At 60.1% G+C, this 16,968-nt stretch overlaps 1 protein-coding gene across 6 annotated transcripts in view; it reads left to right on the forward strand.

Annotated features, from left to right (window-relative positions):
• Nucleotides 1-16,968, forward strand: part of ARHGEF2 (Rho/Rac guanine nucleotide exchange factor 2) — a 39,306-nt gene that overhangs the window by 19,286 nt on the left and 3,052 nt on the right. For 5 of the 6 annotated variants that reach the window (XM_042926100.1, XM_042926102.1, XM_042926106.1 and 2 more), the window contains 18 exons: nucleotides 1,943-2,087; nucleotides 4,199-4,266; nucleotides 4,583-4,646; nucleotides 5,126-5,255; nucleotides 5,473-5,582; nucleotides 5,695-5,841; nucleotides 7,398-7,648; nucleotides 7,802-7,927; nucleotides 8,327-8,444; nucleotides 8,633-8,881; nucleotides 11,149-11,225; nucleotides 11,780-11,949; nucleotides 13,819-13,886; nucleotides 15,640-15,837; nucleotides 16,133-16,252; nucleotides 16,353-16,420; nucleotides 16,560-16,595; nucleotides 16,803-16,853. In XM_042926100.1, coding sequence (XP_042782034.1) covers nucleotides 1,943-2,087; nucleotides 4,199-4,266; nucleotides 4,583-4,646; nucleotides 5,126-5,255; nucleotides 5,473-5,582; nucleotides 5,695-5,841; nucleotides 7,398-7,648; nucleotides 7,802-7,927; nucleotides 8,327-8,444; nucleotides 8,633-8,881; nucleotides 11,149-11,225; nucleotides 11,780-11,949; nucleotides 13,819-13,886; nucleotides 15,640-15,837; nucleotides 16,133-16,252; nucleotides 16,353-16,420; nucleotides 16,560-16,595; nucleotides 16,803-16,853 — 2,196 coding nt within the window. Of the gene's footprint in view, nucleotides 1-473; nucleotides 1,745-1,942; nucleotides 2,088-4,198; nucleotides 4,267-4,582; nucleotides 4,647-5,125; nucleotides 5,256-5,472; nucleotides 5,583-5,694; nucleotides 5,842-7,397; nucleotides 7,649-7,801; nucleotides 7,928-8,326; nucleotides 8,445-8,632; nucleotides 8,882-11,148; nucleotides 11,226-11,779; nucleotides 11,950-13,818; nucleotides 13,887-15,639; nucleotides 15,838-16,132; nucleotides 16,253-16,352; nucleotides 16,421-16,559; nucleotides 16,596-16,802; nucleotides 16,854-16,968 lie in introns of those variants that run through there. The other variant, XM_042926104.1, reaches the window with a different exon arrangement.

Here is a 16,968-nt window from a genome sequence, read left to right on the forward strand (position 1 = left end):
GTGGACCCGCACCGCTACCCCTTCCAGATGTGGTTTTTCCCGTGTGATTTTCATGTTTGCTGGTTTGCTGCTTTCAGTTCAAGCCCAGTGAGTGTTCAGACTTCTCATCGGTGTCCTAGAGGAGGCCAGGAGTGCAGGGGAGAGAGGGTGTGCGGCAAGGGGAGAGATACAGGCGCTTGGTCTTCGAGGTCCTACAAGGTTGTGATTCCGAGGAGGATTTGATCTTCTAAGGAGCTATAATTTGGGGCAAGACAGGTGAAGTTAGCCCAAAGGGAGAATTTTCTAGAGGTCCAGATGGGTAGGTACCAGCGTAGAAAATTGGAGGCCTGGAACACTGGAGGCCAGGACCACAGGAGTCAGCTTCCCTAACCAGGACTGGGAGCAGGGCGGGTGGGGGGGAGCGGGTGAGAAGGGGAAGGCTGGGGGTGGGGAGATGACCCGGAGGAGGGAGGAGACGAGGAAATGGGAAGAGGAGGAGGAGGGGGGAAAGTGGGTGATCGGAAGTGGGGAACAGACCCTGAGACCCCCAGGCTGTGCTTGTTGGCTGACAGACCTGGAGCTTCTGAGTCGGGGGTGAGGGGAGGACCCTGGACCCCAGAGGCCTTAGGCACTGTGGCCACTGTGCTGTTGACTCAGCTCCTACATACTTCCCTTTTCTGTCCCGAGCCCGGAGCACCAGCCCCGCACCAGCGCAGTGTGGTTCCCCTCAGCCTCCCAGCTGCTGTGTGCAGGGGCCGAGAGGGCCCAGGCCAAGGGCTGTCCCCTGGCTTTACATCCTCTGTCCCAAGGCCCTGGGCAGTGTCCTCCACTTTAGGTCGCCTGCCCTCAGCTTCAGCAATCTGAGCCCCACTCTGGTTCCTGAGAGCTTGGAAATCTGGCGGGGGCGGGTGGGGCGGGTCTCGGCCAGCCCCTGTCCTGTGTGCTACCCTCTCTGTAGAGGGACTCCAGGGGTCTGAGGTGACCACTGAGGAAGGTCCTGGAATAGGCAGGAAGAAAGGCAGCCCATTTTCCCACCGTCTCGGGCTCTTGGGGAAGCTTAGGGACTTGAGGGGCAGAGGAGAGGAGACTTGACCTGCAGAGGTTGGGGCTGCAGGAGGAGGGAAGGCCGGGACAGGGATGCCAGCCTCCGGGACCCCAAGGAAGGTACTCTGTGCCCCGTGTTGCCGGAGCCGGAAGACCGGTGTCGCGGCCGGAGGGTGGAGGGTAGAGCCAGAAGGGGCTCGGGATGGGAGTGGGCGGTGGCCGCGGGCACTAGCCTAGGTTTTGGAGGGCAGCATGAGGAATAAAAGTCCGGCTTCCTGCCGGGAGGAAGGAGACCCATGGGCTGAGTTTCCTTCCTCAAAGAGCCCAGGGAGGAGGAGTGGCCAGGCTCTGGCCTCCCACGGGGACCCTCGAGTGGGGTCCTGACCTCTGGGTGGGGGCGACAGTGGAGGCATTCTGCCCTCCAGCCAATCTGAGAAGGGGCTCTCCTGCCCCCCACCGTGACTGCCTAGCCCGCGACACCCGTTGTCATGGTTATCAGAGCAGCTAACTCCCATGGATTGGAACGCGCTGGTGAGCTGGCACCCTCTGCTTCGCCTGCTCTCCCTCCTCTGCGCATCTTCCCCGCTCGCAGGAGAGCGCACAGCAGCCTGGGGGCGAGTGCAGCAGGGCTGGGAGGTGCGCTGAGGACGCAGGGGCTGGAGCCGGGGAGATGAGCGGCCAGATGAGCGGCCACCGGAGGCAGCCCAGCCGCAGGGGCCAGGTAGGCCGGGGGGCCGGCGAGGTCGAGGCCGGTCGCTCCCGACGGCTGCCGCTGACCCCGCGGCGGACCCTCCCCGTGGGAAGCGCTATGTCTCCGGCAGCCCCACGCGGGCTCTGCTCCCTCGACCTGCCTGTCTCTGGACGCCTCGGGTGCCGGCTGTCTCCCGGCCTCACTTCCCGTCTCTCGCCCCTTCCGCAGACCCGCGAGAAGGAGAAGATGAAGGAAGTCAAGGACGCCCGCTACACCAACGGGCACCTCTTCACCACCATCTCCGTGTCGGGCATGACCATGTGCTATGCCTGCAACAAAAGCATCACGGCCAAGGAAGCCCTCATCTGTCCAAGTGAGTCGTTTGCACCCTGGATGTCGCTCTGACCCCAGCCTTGCCCTCCGTCCTTTCTGCCCCGGATGCACAGGGTCACTCTCCCGGAGTCCCAGCCGGGCCCAGCGCTTCCCTTGCTTCCCTTCCCTCCCTGCGAGGGATGGTGGCTGGGGGCACGGGGGGGGGGGGGGGGGGGGGGGGGGGGGGGGGGGGGGGGGGGGGGGGGGGGGGGGGGGGGGGGGGGCCGGTGGCTCCCCTTGCAGCTGTTGTCCGCTGGGTGTCCCCTGGCTCCCCAAGCAGCTGCTGAGGGTTAGAGGGACTACTTGGAGAAGGATCAGGAATGTCCTGGGGGCGGGGGGCGGTGAGGGGAGCCGGGTGGCCGGCTGGGCCTTGCACCTGGTCCTGCCGGTCTTCCTGGGCAGGACTGGACATTCGGGGCGTCAGGGTCCCTTTTTGCTCCTCCCTTTCTATCGACTGGGTGGAGCCTGAAATTTTTTAGCCTCTGCAGTTTGAAGCAGAGGACAGGATCAGGACCATCCGTCTCAAATTTCTAGTGTGACTGATAGAAAGAGGGAGAAGAGCAGGGACGTGTGTGGGGGGGTAGAGGTCGGAACTCCTGACCTTCGCCTGCATCTGAGGGTTGCCCTGCAAGCAGGAGGTATAAGGCGGGTGCTGTCCTTCCCCGCACGCCTGCGCACCCGCCCAGAAGGCTCCTGCTCCCCCCAGTGTATAGCAGAGCGGCCTCTGGCTGCAGCGCCTCTGAGATCTTCGCCTGCTGCCACGGCAGGACCGGGGCTCTAGCCTCTCAGCCCCCGTGGAATGGGGGCAGGAGCCCCTGGAAGAACCAGTGAGGCCTCCTCGCTTCCTCCGTCCCCGACTTAGAGTGAGGAGGGCGAGGAGGGAACCCCAGTCTAGACCCCGCAGAGGCCTGACAGAGGTCCCCATCGGGAAGCTTGTTGCCAGGGGAACCGGGGAGGCAGGCAGCAAGTGCTATTTTGAGAGCAGGTGGAAAGCGGAGGTTTGATCCAGAGACACTGGGTGCTGGGGGTAGAAGAAGGGAGCTACGGGGGAGTGGGGCAGCCCCAGCCCCCTCCCGCCCTCCCTTCCACCCCACCCTGCTGGCCTTGTATTTGTGGAAGTGAGCCTGGGGCTGGGTATTGTCTGAAGGAGTCGGCAGAGTTTCCTGTGTTGGACGAGGAGGCGGGGGAAGCGGGAGAGGGCAGAGGGCTGAGGCGTGTTGGGGACAGGGACAGCCTCACTGCCAAGGCCTGGCCACTCTTCCTTTCCTTTCCTCCTCTTTTACCCCATGGCAGGGTGGGTGATGGGAGAGGAGCAGGTGGAGTGTGGGGGCTGTGGGTCTGCCCTGGGTGGGGGCAGGCCCTGGGCCTGGAAGGGGCAGGCAGGAGTCAGAGCCGAGCGGTGGGGAGGGCCGATGGGCTTTGGAGAGGGACCGGGCAGGGCCTGTCCCCGGTCCAGCACCGGCTCTACTCGCCTGCGAAGTGCTTAGGCCTGGCTACAGTTGGTGGGTGAACATGTGGTTCAACGGAAAGAACACGACCAGGGTTTCAATCCCGGCTCTGCCACTGGGGGGCTGACCTCTGGCAGGCGATTTGACCTCTGCGGGAGGCAGGCTCCTCGTCTATAAAATGAGGATAATTGAATCTGCCCCAAAGGGTTGTTAGGATCAAGTAAATGCGGACCACATGCTGGGCGCTCCGGGGACGCTGGCCACCCCCCTGCCCCTGGCCCCCACCCAGCTGCTCCGTGCCTTCTCCTGTCCCGTGGGCGTCCTCTGCCATCTGCCACTCTCAACCACCCCTGTGCTCCTTGAGCTCAGCTCTGGCAGCCATGACCCCTCCTTCCCTCTGGTCCACCCCTCAGATCACCTTTGAGTTGGGATTGCTTAGTTGTGGTGGCCCCCTCCGCCCCCTCACCCGATTTCCTGCTGGAAGGAAGGGGGAGGCGGAGGGGAGGGGAGAGGAGGGACGGGTGCGGTAGTGGCTGAGAGGTCGGGGACGAGGGGAGTCTCAGAGTGCGTGGCCAGGGGGAGACGGGTGTCTGCGTGTGGGTGCGTCCCCTCCCGTACCACCCGGCCCTCCCTTCACCCTCTCTACCCCACCCCACCCCCCCAGCCTGCAATGTGACTATCCACAACCGCTGTAAAGACACCCTCGCCAACTGCACCAAGGTCAAGCAGAAGGTGAGACGGCCGGGAGGGCAGCGGGCTGGGGGAGAGGGTAGTGAGTGTGCCTCTTCCTTCATTCCTTACCCTGTGTTCCTCCACCCCTCTCCTCGCCGTGGGGCAGTCCACACCGTGAGCCCCAGGCCTCGGGCCCCGTGCGGCCAGCCTCCTGCTCTGGGCACGGTCCCCTAGTGCTGGGCTCAGCCGCCCTGTGCCCTTGACCGTGCTGCCGGCCTTCTCCCAGGGGGCCAGCCGCCCAGCGCCTGCCCGTGCCTGCGGGGGTGACCCTTGGTGACGGCTGTCCTCGGTGTCTCTCTTTTGCTCTGTCCCACAGCAACAGAAAGCTGCCTTACTAAAGAACAGCACTGCCCTCCAGTCTGTTTCACTGCGCAGTAAGAGTGAGTCGTGAGGGCACGCAGGCGGCCCCTCCCCAGAGTACCCCGGCTCTGCTGCCCCCTTGATTGGAAGTGGATGCTGGGGCTGTCGGGGCAGAATTTAGATGGGGGTGAGGGCCCCGGGTTGGCTGGTCTCTCGAGCATGGACGCTGCCCTGGGGGTGTCGAAGGCAGCTGTCACGAGCCGGTTCGGACGGCTCTGGTGTAACAGAAGGAGCAGGTGCTTAGTCAGAAACACCAGAGTCTGAGTCCCCACTCGGCCACCAGCCGAGTCGCCCTGGACAAGTCTGTTCACCTTTCTGAGCTTCAGTTTGCTCATAGGCTTGTTTGGGGGAAGAAATGAGACAAGACAGATGTTACTGCACACGTGTAAGCACTGTGATCCTTCCTTGACTGGGGGCAGGGCTGAGGGTGGGAGAGGAGCCTGGGAGGCCTGGGCCCGGGGAAGCTGCAGCTTTGACACCTGCTCGGTCTCCCCTCCAGCCGCCCCCCGGGAGCGGCCGAGCTCCGCCATCTACCCCTCCGACAGCTTCCGGCAGTCTCTGCTCGGCTCTCGCCGCGGCCGCTCCTCCCTGTCTTTAGCCAAGAGCGTCTCCACCACCAACATCGCTGGGTGAGCCTCTGCTCGGGGAGGGGACAGCCAGGCGGGCAGAGAGTGGCAGTGGGGAGCAGGAAGCCTGCGGGGCCCTTCCCGCCCTGGGTTCGGAACTGTAGATGGACAGGGAAGGAGGAGGACTCAGGGTGAGTGCCCCTCAGACCCCAGCCTCAGTTCCCCACCTGGGGAGGGCTCTCTTGCCCGAGTCTAGGTGACACAGACCCTCTTCCGTCAGACACTTCAGTGACGAGTCCCCCCTGGGGCTGCGCCGAATCCTGTCCCAGTCCACAGACTCCCTCAACATGCGGAACAGAGCCCTGTCCGTGGAGTCCCTCATCGATGAAGGTGAGCGAGCGCTTGGCCCGGGAGGCCTGCGGGTGGCCGGGCGGGAAGGGTCTCGGGCCCGGACCCGGCGAGGAGCGTCAGGCTCTGAGTCGCGGGCCCCGCTGGCATCCAGGGGCAGAGGTGATCTACAGTGAGCTGATGAGTGATTTTGAGACGGACGAGAGGGACTTTGCGGCCGACTCCTGGAGCCTAGCCGTGGACAGCAGCTTCTTGCAGCAGCAGAAGAAGGAGGTGATGAAACAGCAGGACGTCATCTATGGTGAGCCTCCTCCTCCTCCTTGACCTTGACTGGGCCTCTTATCTGTCCTTCCCCCTGCTAGCCCCCCCCGACCCTGCCAGCCCCCCCAGACCCTGTCAGCCCCTCGACCCTGCCAGCCACCCCCAGACCCTGCCAGCCCCCCCAGACCCTGTCAGCCCCTCGACCCTGCCAGCCCCCCAGACCCTGCCAGCCCCCCAGACCCTGCCAGCCCCCTGACCCTGCTAGCCCCCCAGACCCTGCCAGCCCCCCGACCCTGCCAGCCACCCCCCAGACCCTGCCAGCCCCGCCGACCCTGCCGGCCCCCCGACCCTGCTAGCCCACTGCCCCCCCAGACCCTGCCAGCCCCCCAGACTCTGTCAGCCTCTCGACCCTGCCAGCCACCCCCAGCCCCTGCCAGCCCCCCCCAGACCCTGCCAGCCCCCTGAGACCGTGCTAGCCCCCCATACCCTATTAGCCACCCCCAGACCCTGCTAGCCCCCCGACCCTGCCAGCCCCCTGACCCTGCTAGCCCCCCCAGACCCTGCCAGCCCCCCAGACCCTGCCAGCCCCCTGACCCTGCTAGCCCAGACCCTGCTAGCCCACTGCCCCCCCAGACCCTGCCAGCCACCCCAGACCCTGCCAGCCCCCTGACCCTGCCAGCCACCCCCAGACCCTGCCAGCCCCCCAGACCCTGCCAGCCCCCCAGACCCTGCCAGCCCCCTGACCCTGCCAGCCACCCCCAGACCCTGCCAGCCCCCCAGACCCTGCCAGCCCCCCGACCCTGCCAGCCACCCCCAGACCCTGCCAGCCACCCCCAGACCCTGCTAGCCCCCCCAGACCCTGCCAGTCCCCCGACCCTGCTAGCCCACTGCCTCCCCAGACCCTGCCAGCCCCGCCGACCCTGCCAGCCCCCCGACCCTGCTAGCCCACTGCCCCCCCAGACCCTGCCAGCCCCGCCGACCCTGCCAGCCCCCCGACCCTGCTAGCCCACCGCCCCCCCAGACCCTGCCAGCCACCCCCAGACCCTGCCAGTCCCCCCGACCCTGCTAGCCCACTGCTCCCCCGACCCTGCTACCCCACTGCCCCCCCCCCAGACCCTGCCAGCCCCCCTCCAGCCCTGCTGGCCCACTGTCCCCCCAGACCCTGCTAGCCCACTGCCCCCCCCAGACCCTGCCAGCCCCCCCAACCCTGCTAGCCCACCAGCCCCCCAGACCTTGGCCTCCAGCCCACAAGTTGCCGTTATGCCTCCACCTCTTGGGCTATTGGTGTCCCAGGTCCTGTCTTTACCCCATCCTTCTCCACCTTGACTCCCTGCCTGTTCCACGCGAGGCATCACACTGGGGGCTGTGGGAAACCTGGACGTGACAGGGCACGTGCTTCTTGGCCTCCAGCAGTACAGCTTGAGGTAGCAAAGCAGAAAGCCACAGGATGATTAGAAAATCCTGAGTCCATAACGGTGCAGAATGGCAACCTGGAAGAGACCTTAAAAACCTCAGATGAGCCGTGAGGCCCCCAGCCTAGGCCGTATCAACTGTAGCCACGCTAAGGTAGAGTCCACACGACCTGTGTCCCCACAGAGCTCATCCAGACGGAGCTGCACCACGTGCGGACGCTGAAGATCATGACACGCCTCTTCCGCACGGGGATGCTGGAAGAGCTGCAGCTGGAGCCCGGAGTGGTCCAGGGCCTGTTCCCTTGCGTGGACGAGCTCAGTGACATCCACACACGCTTCCTGGGCCAGCTGTTGGAGCGTCGGCGCCAAGCCCTGTGCCCCGGCAGCACCAGGAACTTCGTCATCCACCGCCTGGGGGACCTGCTCATCAGCCAGGTGAGAAGGGGCGGGGCCCATACGCCGAGGTGCGACCGGACTCTCAGATCCTGGGGGGGTGGAGCCAGGAGGGCTGGAGAGGCCCGCGGGCGTCCGGGGCGGGGCTCACGTCCGGGGGGCGGGGCTCATTGCCGACCCAGCCCCGCCCTCCAGTTCTCAGGTGCCAGCGCAGAGCAGATGCGGAAGACCTACTCCGAGTTCTGCAGCCGCCACACCAAGGCCTTAAAGCTCTATAAGGAGCTGTATGCTCGGGACAAACGCTTCCAGCAGTTCATTCGGGTGAGCAGACCTCTCCAGGACCTGCGTGCAGGGCCTGCAGGCCCTTTCCTGGGGGGCATCGTGTGCTTTCCGAGCCCCATGGAGCCTGTCCACCATAAGCCCTCATGGTGGTAGAGCAAATGCCCAACGTGGGGCTCGAACTCACGGCCCCGAGATCAGGAGTCACACGCCCCACTGACTGAGCAGGCCGGGCTCCCCTAGAGCAGGTGCTTTCCGCCGCTTTGGTGGGTCCTTGTAGGAAATCCGTGGCATGTGGTCCCCGTTTTCCAGGTGCAGCCCCCTAAGCCAGCGGAGGGGAACGGCCCAGTTAGGGTCCGCACCACAGCTCAGGCTCCAAATCCAGTGTTCTTTCTCCCCTTCTCCCCACTCCGGCCCTGAGCTCTGCCCATGCCCTTGTAGAAGGTGACGCGTTCGGCCGTGCTGAAGCGGCATGGGGTGCAGGAGTGCGTCCTGCTGGTGACCCAGCGCATCACCAAGTACCCGGTGCTCATCAATCGGATCCTCCAGCACTCCCACGGTGAGGGAGTGGGCCCGGGGAGGGGCGTGTGGGGAGTCTGTCGGGTGAGAAAAGGCTCCGTGACCAGGGAAAGGGCGGGATCAGGTGCAGAGCCCCTGGCAACGTCCGAAGACGGGGTCAGGACACCGTGGGACCTGGGGCCGGACTGAAGCGGACTGGCCGTCCCTCATGCCAACCCTGGGCACCAGGGACTGAGGAGGAGCGCCAGGACCTGAGCACAGCACTGGGGTTGGTGAAGGAGCTGCTGTCCAATGTGGACCAGGACGTGCATGAGCTGGAGAAGGGAGCCCGCCTACAGGAGATCTACCACCGTATGGACCCCCGGGCCCAGACCCCCGTGCCTGGCAAGGGCCCGTTTGGCCGAGAGGAGCTTCTGAGGCGCAGGCTCATCCATGATGGTTGCTTGCTCTGGAAGACGGCGACGGGCCGCTTCAAAGGTCAGTGGTCAGCGCGGCAGGCCAGGCAAGAGCCTGGAGCCAGATATATATAGAGAGAAGCATCCAGCCCCTAGGATCTCTCTCTGCAGCCCTACGTCTGGGGGGCCCCGTGGGAGGGAATATGTGGTCTCTGTTGCAGCCAAAGTCCGAGTTCTGTATTTAACTTCACGGACCGCACAGGGGCTTCCTGGTCAGGATTTACCCCTTTCTTTGGTCCTTGCGTGCCCAGAGAGCCAGCAGTCTTGGTGAGAAAGACGGAGCAACTCTGGGACCAGGGGCAGCTGGTGGGGCTGCAGAATGGGCGGGGGCTTTGGGAGCACAGGCAGGGAAGGCACAGATCAGGGAGCAGAGCCCAGTGAGGGACAGGCGGGAGGGGGAAGACATAAGAGAGCGGGGGGGGGGGTGGGCGTGGGGGTGCCTTCCCAGCCTCTTTTCCCAGACCGCACAGGCCAAGCCTTTCCTACCTAAAGCAAGGCAGAGAGAGTAGCAGGCCTCGGCTTTGGGGGTGAGGAATGAGGGAACCTGCTCCCTGGGCCTGAGTCTGTGTCTCATGTCATGAAGTCCCCACTGCACAGGCTGGGGGACTGCTGTGCCTACCGCGCCTGTCTTCATCCCTTTCCCTCTTTTCCATCCCTCCCACGCAGCAGCTAAGAATATAAACCGTGGGGGTTAAAAATAGCAAGGCTGGAGAGCTTTATTTCTGAAGCATTTAGCAAAAGCCCTCCCCTCTGTGTGCCCACAGTTTAGTAAGATCTCCAAGGGCAAAGGGTGAGCGTGTGTTTTTTTGACTGTGACATCTGAGTTCTGGGGACTTGACCTTTTGTTTCCCGTCATTGCTAAAGTCTAGGACTCAGGATCTGAGTGGCTGGAAGGTGGGACAGAGAAGGACAAAGAAGGAGGCCTCTGGGGTGGAGGGAGATGGGATTATTCAGCTGTGGGAGAGGTGGATGTGAAGTCCTCCTGCGCCCTGCCCCTCGAGCACTGGGAATGTGCCAGGAAGGGGGATTTTAGGTCAGACAGCCTAAAAACCCTTATGTCGGTTGCTAGGCATAGAATTTAAATATATGTATTTTTTGAACTTTTATTTGTTTTGAGAGAGAGAGATCAGGGAAGGGGCAGAGAGAGAGAATCCCAAGCAGGCTCTGCACTGACAGTATGGAACCAGATACGCGGGGCTCGAACTCACGAATAGCGAGATCATGACCTGAGCCGAGATCAAGAGTCAGACACTCGACCGACTGAGCCACCCAGGTGCCCCAAGGCATGGAATTTAAAGGCTGAAAAAGGGTGGCCCGTCCTGCTCTGGGGATGCTTTTTACCCTCCCCCAAAACTCTGGACTCTTTCACCCAAAAAATACACATCTGTGTTGTATTAACATGTAAAATTGCTTCTGTGACTTCAGAAGGTTTACAGAACCCCTTAAAGACCAGCAGCAGACATCCTGGGGTCTGTCGTCCCTGGGTTAAGAAACCAGCATCCGGGGCGCCTGGGTGGCGCAGTCGGTTAAGCGTCCGACTTCAGCCAGGTCACGATCTCGCGGTCCGTGAGTTCGAGCCCCGCGTCAGGCTCTGGGCTGATGGCTCGGAGCCTGGAGCCTGTTTCCGATTCTGTGTCTCCCTCTCTCTCTGCCCCTCCCCCGTTCATGCTCTGTCTCTCTCTGTCCCAAAAATAAAATAAAAACGTTGAAAAAAAAAAAAAAAATAAAATAAAAAAAAAAAAATAAAGAAACCAGCATCAGTTTCCTTCAGAGGCACCGGTGACCCCCTGTAGTCTTCTCTAGCCGGGAGGCTGTTTGATCTGGTGGCACATGCCTCTTCTCCCCTGGTGTTTCTTTTTTCTTTTTTTTTTTTTTTTTTAACATTTTATTTATTTTTGCGAGACAGAGCATGAGCAGGGGAGGGGCAGAGAGAGAAGGAGACACAGAATCCGAAGCAGGCTCCTGGCTCTGAGCTGTCAGCACAGAGCCCGATGCGGGGCTCGAACTCCTGAACTGCGAGATCATGACCTGAGCCGAAGTCAGATCCTTAACTGACTGAACCACCCAGGCTCCCTCTCCTGGCATTTCTGAGGTGTAAGAATGGGCGGGTGGGAGGCCGCAAAGGTAAGAGGAAGCAACCAGAAGGAAGAGAGGCAGGAGTCCCGAGTGGACACGTTGGGCCTGGTCCCTGAGAAGGAGGCAAGCGGCCGCCCAGGCCTCTGAGGCCTCTTTTCCATCCCTCCCCCTGCCTCTGATGCTGGCTGTTCTCCCACCTCTCCCCCTGCCCAGACGTGCTAATGCTGCTGATGACAGATGTACTGGTGTTCCTCCAGGAGAAGGACCAGAAGTACATCTTCCCTGCCCTGGTGAGACCTGCCTCCTTCCCCTTTCTCAGCACAGACCGGTGCTATGGGTTCTTCTTCCTTTTCTATGTGAACTGGAAAGAACCCTGGGATCTTCCAGAGTCAAATGGCTATTACTGTAACCATTATTGTCATATCTCATAAGGCATAAAAATAGCTAGCATGTATGGTCACTGCGTGCAGGCACTTTTACACTGTCAGGAGGTCCATTATTAATCCGCTTGTTGCAGATGGGGAAAGTAAGCCTTTAAGGTGTTTCTTTATGTGTTTTTTCTCTTAAGTTTACTTACTTATTAGTAATCTCTACACCCAGCATGGGCAGGGCTTGGACCCACAACCCTAAGATCGAGAGTAGCTCACTCTTCTGACTGAGCCATCCGGGCCCCCAATAAACATTAAAGTTAATTAACTTGTCAGAGGTCATGTGCGCTCCTAAAGACCCCGCTGGCTGCACCACAGCTTTGTGCCCTGTATTGCAGGCTGGCCCCTCAATCCTCGGGGTATTCCAGAAAGATTGAAGACCGAGATACCCTTATTTCCCCCTTTCTGACTGGCAGGACAAGCCCTCGGTGGTATCACTGCAGAATCTGATTGTACGGGACATCGCCAACCAGGAGAAAGGGATGTTTCTGATCAGCGCGGCACCCCCTGAGATGTATGAGGTCCACACAGCATCCCGGGATGACCGCAGCACCTGGATCCGAGTCATTCAGCAGAGCGTGCGCGTGTGAGTGTGTGCACGTCCGCGGGAAACCTGCAGCCGAGGGGCCTGGGCCACAGCACGCCCTCCCTGGGGGAAAGAACCCGGGGTCCAGAGGTGGAGGCACAGGCTGGGGGAGAAACACGATGGCCCAAAGCCGGAATGCTCACCTGTGTTCACGTATCCTGTACAGTCGTATTTTCTATTAAGACAACCCGGACCACCTTGCAGCAACGTGAGCTGACAGAGCACCGCTTGGAGCTGGAGCTGTGACTTAACCCTGACCCCTAACCCCTGAGCCCTGACCCTGGACACTAACCCCTGACCCTCAACTGGACCCAGACCCTAAACCCCAACGATGAGCGGACCCTACCCCAACCCCCATCCCCTAACTCTAACCCTGACCATGCCCCAACCCCCCGCCCCTAGCCCTAACCCCTGACCCCTACCCCAACCACTAACCCCTAACCCTAACTCCCAACCCCTAGCCCGGTCACTAACCCCGAACCCTAACTCCTAACCCCTACCCCAGTCACTAACCCCGAACCCTAACTCCTAACTGCAACCCCAATGCCTAACCCCTAATTCTAACCCTAACCCCAAACCCTAACCGCTAACCCCAACCCCCCACCCCCAGCCCTAACCCCTGACCCCTACCCCAACCACTAACCCCTAACCCTAACTCCTAACCCCTACCCCGGTCACTAACCCCGAACCCTAACTCCTAACCCCTACCCCGGTCACTAACCCCGAACCCTAACTCCTAACTGCAACCCCAATGCCTAACCCCTAATTCTAACCCTAACCCCAAACCCTAACCGCTAACCTCAACCCCTAACCCCAACCCCTAACCCCTCACCCTTAACCCCTAGCCCCAACCCCTAACCCCTAACCCTATGGTGGCCTGTCTGACGGCCCACAGTACAGTTTCAGCTGCATGAACACCCTGGTCTGTAGGCAGTGAACGGTTACTTGGATTGGATTGCATTTTATTTTTATTTTCTAAAACTGAATGAAAAAGGGAATGAAACCATTGATCCTGGAGGTAAGAGGAGTAAGTCTCATGCGCGCACCTCGTACGGGCGAGGCAAGAAGGAAATTGCTCAGTGTGCTACCTCAGCCAACCTCCAGCTTCCATTAGACACACGTTAGAGTTGATGTCCTCAGCAGTGCTGTGTCTTTTATGATGACAAAAAACAAAACGCATGTAAAATTTCAGAATGGATCCTTGAAGATGATGCCAAAAGATAAACCCAATAAGGATATTTGTAAATTTTTTTTGCTTTTAGAACTGGATTTTCTTTACTTTGTAATATATAACCTTTTGTTTACTTCGGCAATTTAGACTTTTGAACAAATTTTTCAAAAATGTACAAAAGTAGGACATTGCCTGTTCTGGGAAAAGTGCAAAACACCTGAGCCATTGACAGTAGATCCCTGGGGGCCTCTTTATTAACAGCACTCGTATTTGTAGCTGTGAAAATTAGAATTAATGTTACTTTTTGTAATCGATTTATTGAGCTTTTGCCTTGTTCAAAGCACTGTTACGTTATCTCATTTAATTCTATCAAAAAACCTGTGAAGAAGATATACCCATTTTTCAGAGGAGAAACAGAGAGATTACCACCTGGTAAATAGTGGGACCAGGATCGGGGCCCAGTTTGCTTAACGCCAAAGCCTGTGTTTGCCCGTGCTCATGGCGCTCCCCTGCAGGTGGCCTGTGGAGAGGTAACATACACACCAGTACAGACAGATGATGGGTGTGAAGGAAAGCAGGGGGTCAGGAGTGACTAAAGCCAGGGCCCGGGGCTGGTGACTCTTACCGGAGAAGCAGAGAGCACGGAAAGGAGGCCCATTCCTGATCCCTCAACCCCACCCGACCTGTTACCCCTCTAGATGCCCATCCAGAGAGGACTTCCCACTGATTGAGACAGAGGATGAGGCCTACCTACGTCGAATCAAGAGTAAGTCCATCCACAGAGCTCGTTAAGTAATTACCATGCATCCACACGATGGAATACCATGGAACTATTTAAAAAGGGACGTGGCTCTTGAGGGCTGAGGTAGATCCGTGACCAGACTGTCTCGTTAAGTAAGAGGGCAAGGTTTAAAACAACGTCAAGCGTCTGCCACCACGGGTGTAAAAATGATGGGGAAAGGAGCGCGTCGCGTGCCCCGTGTGTGCACCTAGTACCCTCGGAACGGTGTTCTTACTGTGTGGCCGATGAAGGGGAACCAGGAAGACCAGGGTTGAGACATTAAGTTACTTTTTTTACGTTTATCGGTTAGACTGTGAACTAACTGTTATACAAAAAGACCGACAAAAATCAGTTTCCTAAACAAGGTAGAAGGTGACTTCTCTCCGGTCCAGAGGTGGGAAGTGCCGGGTGGTCAGTACAGCTGTGCTGTCTGTCTTTACCCAGCGATCCCTTGTCTCCCTGTCCAAAGTGGCTACTCCAGCTCCCGCTGGTACATGTACATCCCAGCTAGCAGGGAGGCGGAAAGGAACAGGGAGAGGTCTCTGTTTTAAGATCTGAAAAAAAAAAAAAAAAAAGTTTATGTATTTATTTTTGAGAGCGTGAGTTCAAGCACGAGTGGAGGAGGGGCAGAGAGAAAATCCCAAGCAGGCTCCACGCTGTCAGCGCAGAGCCTGACACAGGGCTCGAACTCATGAGATCGTGAGGTCATGACCTGAGCTGAAACCAAGAGACGCTTAACCGACTGAGCCGCCCAGGCGCCTCGATTTTATTTTTCAATGTTAGTTTATTTTTGATAATTTATTTTTGAGGGAGGGGGATGGGAGGGGGATGGGAGGGGGAGGAGCAGAGAGAGAGGGATACGGATGATCCAAAGCTGCTCTGCGCTGAGAGCACAGAGCCCGACACGGGGCTGGAACTCCTGAACTGCGAGGTCATGACCTGAGCCAAAGTTGGACGCGTAACCGACTGAGCCACGCAGGCACCAGGCACCTCCGTTACTCCTTTCTTGGAAGGGCTGGTCCAGAGAGATAGTCCTGTCCGCTGGCCAGAATTCAGTCCGTGGCAGTGTTAGGCTGTCGGGTGTAGTCTAACTGGCAGCCATGTGCCCAGATGAAATGTGTATAGATTCTCCAGTTATAGGAAGACAGGAGGATGAAACCTGGGGACACCTGCAGTCCCTGCCCCAGGTCGTCTCAGTTTTGTTTGTAAAACAGAAGTGCAGGGGCTCCGGGCTGTCTCAGTCGGTAGAGCCTGCACCTCTTGATCTCCGGGTCCTGAGTAGGGTCATGAGTTCGAGCCCCATGTTGGGCATGGAGCCTACTTTAAACATTTTTTTTTTAATGTTTATTTTTGAGAGAGAGAGAGAGAGTGCTAGTGGGGGAGGGGCAGAGACAGAGGGAGACACAGAATCTGAAGCAGGTGCCAGGCTCCGAGCTGTCGGCACAGAGCCTGATGCGGGGCTTGAAGTCATGGATTGCGAGATCATGACCCGAGCTGAAGTCGGACACGTAACTGACTGAGCCACGCAGGCGCTGCGTGGAGCCTACTTTAGAAAACAATAAGTGAATGTATTGCTTTTCCCCGAAGAAGTGTTTGTTTGTTTTTTTCTTTTGCATAAATGCCAAAAACTCAGACTTAAGTCCTGCCACTGAGCCCGGGCCTGGCCTCTGAGCCCTCGGGCAGCCTTTCCGCTGCTGGCTCCCAGGCCTCCGTGTGCTCATCCGTCCCTCGTCCACAGCGGAGCTGCGACAGAAAGACCGGGCGCTGGCAGAGCTGCTACAAGAAAAGGTTGGGCTGTTCGCCGAGATGACCCATTTCCAGGTGGAAGATGATGGTGGCGGGGTGACCCTGCCCACCCTGCCCAGGGGCCTTTTCCGCTCCGAGTCCCTGGAGTGCCCTCGCGGGGAGCGGCTGCTGCAGGATGCCATCCGTGAGGGTGAGGGGGCCCCCCCTCGTGACCTCACAGAGCGTGGGCACACAGACAAGGGGAGGCCCCATGGCAGTGCCCGCTGGTGCCCGGTGCGGGAAGGAGGCCTGGTCCTTGCTGAAGTAACCTCTGTCTCGTGGGTGGTGGTATGGTGGAGCCCACCTGTGCAGGGGGCTCCCCCAGATGCCTAAACGTTGCCGGTGCCGTGGGACGAGGGTGCCCCCTACCACTACCGCCCCCCGCCCCCCGCCCCGCCCCTACCAAAGGTTCCGGCTCCTGTCCTCATGTCCTCCCTTCCCTGTAGTGGAGGGCCTGAAGGACCTCCTGGTGGGGCCCGGCGTGGAGCTGCTCCTCACGCCCCGGGAACCAGCCTTGCCCGTGGACCCGGACAGCGGCGGGAGCACGAGTCCTGGGGTCACCGCCAGTGAGTGCGGGCCGGGGCCGTGGGGGGGGGGGGGGGTAGGAGGGGCCAAACTGCAGGGCCCTGAAGTCGGAGCTCAGCCTGTCCTTTTCCATCTTTGCAGATGGTGAGGCCAGAACCTTCAATGGCTCAATTGAGCTCTGCAGAGCTGACTCCGACTCCAGCCAGAAGGTGGGTCCGCAGGAGGTGCCGGAACTGGCAGAGGGTGGGAAGGGGGGCGGCCGGGCTGTCGGCCCCTGACACAGAGCTGTCAGGGACACGCTCCAGGGACCTTGTGTCTATGAGTGCCCATCCTTGCCTGTCTCTGCAGGATCGGAATGGAAATCAGCTGAGGGCTCCCCAGGAGGTGAGAGGGATGTGAGGAGGTATGGCGGACTGGAGGGAGGGTGTCGTGTCTGAGAAATTGGAGCCCAGCTCAGAGTGGTGTCGGGGAGAGGCTACATCGGAAAGCGTCCAAAGGTTGACTGTCCCCAAACCCACATTTAGTCGCCTTCTAGGCAGCTCTCCCACCCTGAAGCTTGGGCCCTGTCCCCACCCTCTCCTCTGTCCTCAGGAAGCGTTACAGCGATTGGTCAATCTCTATGGACTTCTGCACGGTCTCCAGGTCGGTGGGGGCGGGGAGGAGCCAGAGGCGGGGTGGGGCAGGGGTGGGGGCCCGTCAGCCTGGCCTAGGCACGCTCCCCTCCCCCAACCCCCCCACCGGGTTCCCCTACACCTGA

Source organism: Panthera leo, chromosome F3 (assembly GCF_018350215.1).
Source record: "Panthera leo isolate Ple1 chromosome F3, P.leo_Ple1_pat1.1, whole genome shotgun sequence".
Lineage (NCBI taxonomy): Eukaryota > Metazoa > Chordata > Mammalia > Carnivora > Felidae > Panthera > Panthera leo.